Raw genomic sequence first — 2,302 nt, 5'->3', positions numbered from 1 at the left:
CTCCTCAGCCTCCTGTCAAGGGCAGCTGGAGGATCTGGTGGTCCTCACAGTGGTTCTAGCTCCCCAGACACATTTCACCATGGCCCACCTATAGCTTCTGGCCTGGAGAGAGGGTGGAGCCTTGGTGGAAGAAGGGGAGCAGAGGGTGGGGCCTCACAAGGGAAGAAGAGGGGTGGGGCAGTGTCACACAGGGGGCGGGGCTCCTGCCTCTATCCTTCTTTTGATTTTGAAAGGGTGGTCACCCTGCAGTGAATGGGCTGGGCTGGGATTGGAGCTGGTTGTGCCTCTGTTGGGGAGAGGAGGACTATTTCCACCCCTTTTCATTGCTGGGGCAGCACAAATGGAGGCGGGGAGGAGGGAACCTGAGCCTGAGTCTCTTCCCAGGACTCCTGTGTATCATATCCTCACTCACGCATGCAGCTCTGCTCTCCCTCGGTGGGGAGCGGGCTCAGAGGTGTGCTGTGTGCAGAGCCATGAATGGGGGTAGAGAGGTTGCCTGAATGGCTTCTTCTGGGGCTCCTGTGTTAATCATGTGTCTGACATGACTCAGTCAGAAACACTGGCTGAGGGTGTGGGGGAAGGGTGGGTGTCCATGTCCCTCGAGTAGCCCCTGTCCACAGCTGATGCAGCCCCCATGGATCACACAGCACCCAGAGAGCTCAGGAAGGGCCAGGATTGCACCAGAAGAACAGCTCTGCAGCTTTTTTCATAGCCTGTGAATGTTGAATCACAGACAGGACAGTGACAGGCCAGGTGTAATGGGAAACAACATCCACATCCCTTCTCTTTATTGTCTGTAGCAAGAGGAATTCTGAGGTTGGGGCAGCCACTGATGTGGCTCTTTAGGTGCCAACATCCCACCTGTCCCCTGGCTCTCCACAAAGTCACTTTTTAAACTCTGCTGCCTGCCTTGGTCTCCTTCCCCGAGTGCATTGTCATCCCTCACCAGCTGCTCTCCAGTTGCTCCAGGCCTTAGACCCCGTCTGAACTTGTCTCTACATATTGGAGATCAGTAGCTCATGTCATTTTTGATTTAAGCGTCCATGATAGAATAGGTGGCTTGTATTTTTCGTCTCCCTTGTTGTCAGTGCTGGAGCTGGATGATGAACTGACCTTTCACTTGATGAACACCCTAATTATCCTCGCACGAAGGTGTTTGCTCTTCATGCTGTACACAATTGGATTCATCACGGGTGGGACGAGAACATAGATATAGCCCAGGGGAATCTGAAGCAAAGGAGAAGACCCCTCCCAAAATCTGTGCATCACAGAGAGGCCGATCATTGGCGTGTAGAAGAGCAGGACAGCGCAGAGGTGAGAGACGCAGGTGTTCAGAGCCCTAAGACACTCTGCATGGGACGTGATGCTCAGCACTGTCTTGAGGATCATCACATAAGAGAGAAAGATGAGCAGTGAGTCCACCCACACTGTAAAGATTGTAACCAACAAGCCATAGATGCTGTTCACTCTGATATCCGAACAAGCCATCTTCATGACCTCCTGCTTTAGGCAGCAGCAATGTGAGAGGACATTGGCTCGACAATATTGAAACCGTTGAAGGAGAAAAGGGATTGGGAGTATTAGAGCCACCCCTCTTAGCGCACACACCAGTCCCATCTTGGCTATTCTTGGCAGGGTTAAGATGGAAGCATATCTCAGTGGATTATGGATCGCGATGAAGCGGTCAAAGGCCATCAACAAGAGCACAGAGGATTCAGTGTATTTAAGCACGTGGATGAAGAACAGCTGGGCAAAACAGGCATTGAGGCTGATCTCTCTAGAGTTAAACAAGAATATACCCAGTGTCGTCAGCATGCTGGATATCGATAAGTCAAGGTCTGTGACAGCCAACATGGACAGGAAAATGTACATGGGCTCATGGAGGCCTGGATCTGTTTTTATAATGAAGAGAATGACTGAATTTCCTACTATCGAAATAACATACATTAAGCAGAAGGGGACAGAGATCCAGAGATGGACGTCTTCCTGCCCAGGTATCCCGGTGAGAAGGAACACTGCAGAGTTCAATTTGGTGTCATTTACAGCTGACATTATGGACTGTGCATGTCTGAGGAGTTCTGAACTTTCCTTCCTAAAAGGAAAAAGAACAGGAGACTAGATGATATTTAATGAAACATCTCTTTACTCTCAGTGCAGACCCAATTGTCTCCTCATAGAGAGCAATTAGGCTAGTCAGGCATGACTTGCCCTTGGTGAATCCATGCTGACTGTTCCTGATCACTTTCCTCTCCTCTAAGTGCTTCAGAATGGATTCCTTGAGGACCTGCGGCATGATTTTTCC

General features: G+C 50.3%; 1 protein-coding gene across 1 annotated transcript; it reads right to left on the bottom strand.

The window, feature by feature from the left end:
• Positions 1 to 1,116: 1,116 nt before the first annotated feature.
• On the bottom strand, positions 1,117 to 2,085 carry LOC115643727 (olfactory receptor 51G2-like). Its single transcript, XM_030547724.1, has one exon. The coding sequence runs from the start codon at positions 2,050 to 2,052 to the stop codon at positions 1,117 to 1,119; it is 936 nt and encodes a 311-aa protein (XP_030403584.1). The 5' UTR covers positions 2,053 to 2,085.
• Between the last annotated feature and the right edge of the window lie 217 nt (positions 2,086 to 2,302).

This window comes from Gopherus evgoodei, unplaced genomic scaffold (genome assembly GCF_007399415.2).
Source record: "Gopherus evgoodei ecotype Sinaloan lineage unplaced genomic scaffold, rGopEvg1_v1.p scaffold_68_arrow_ctg1, whole genome shotgun sequence".
NCBI classification, from domain to species: Eukaryota; Metazoa; Chordata; order Testudines; family Testudinidae; genus Gopherus; species Gopherus evgoodei.
The sequence above is the reverse complement of the archived record's forward strand: the minus strand, read 5'-3'. Positions and strand labels throughout refer to the sequence as shown.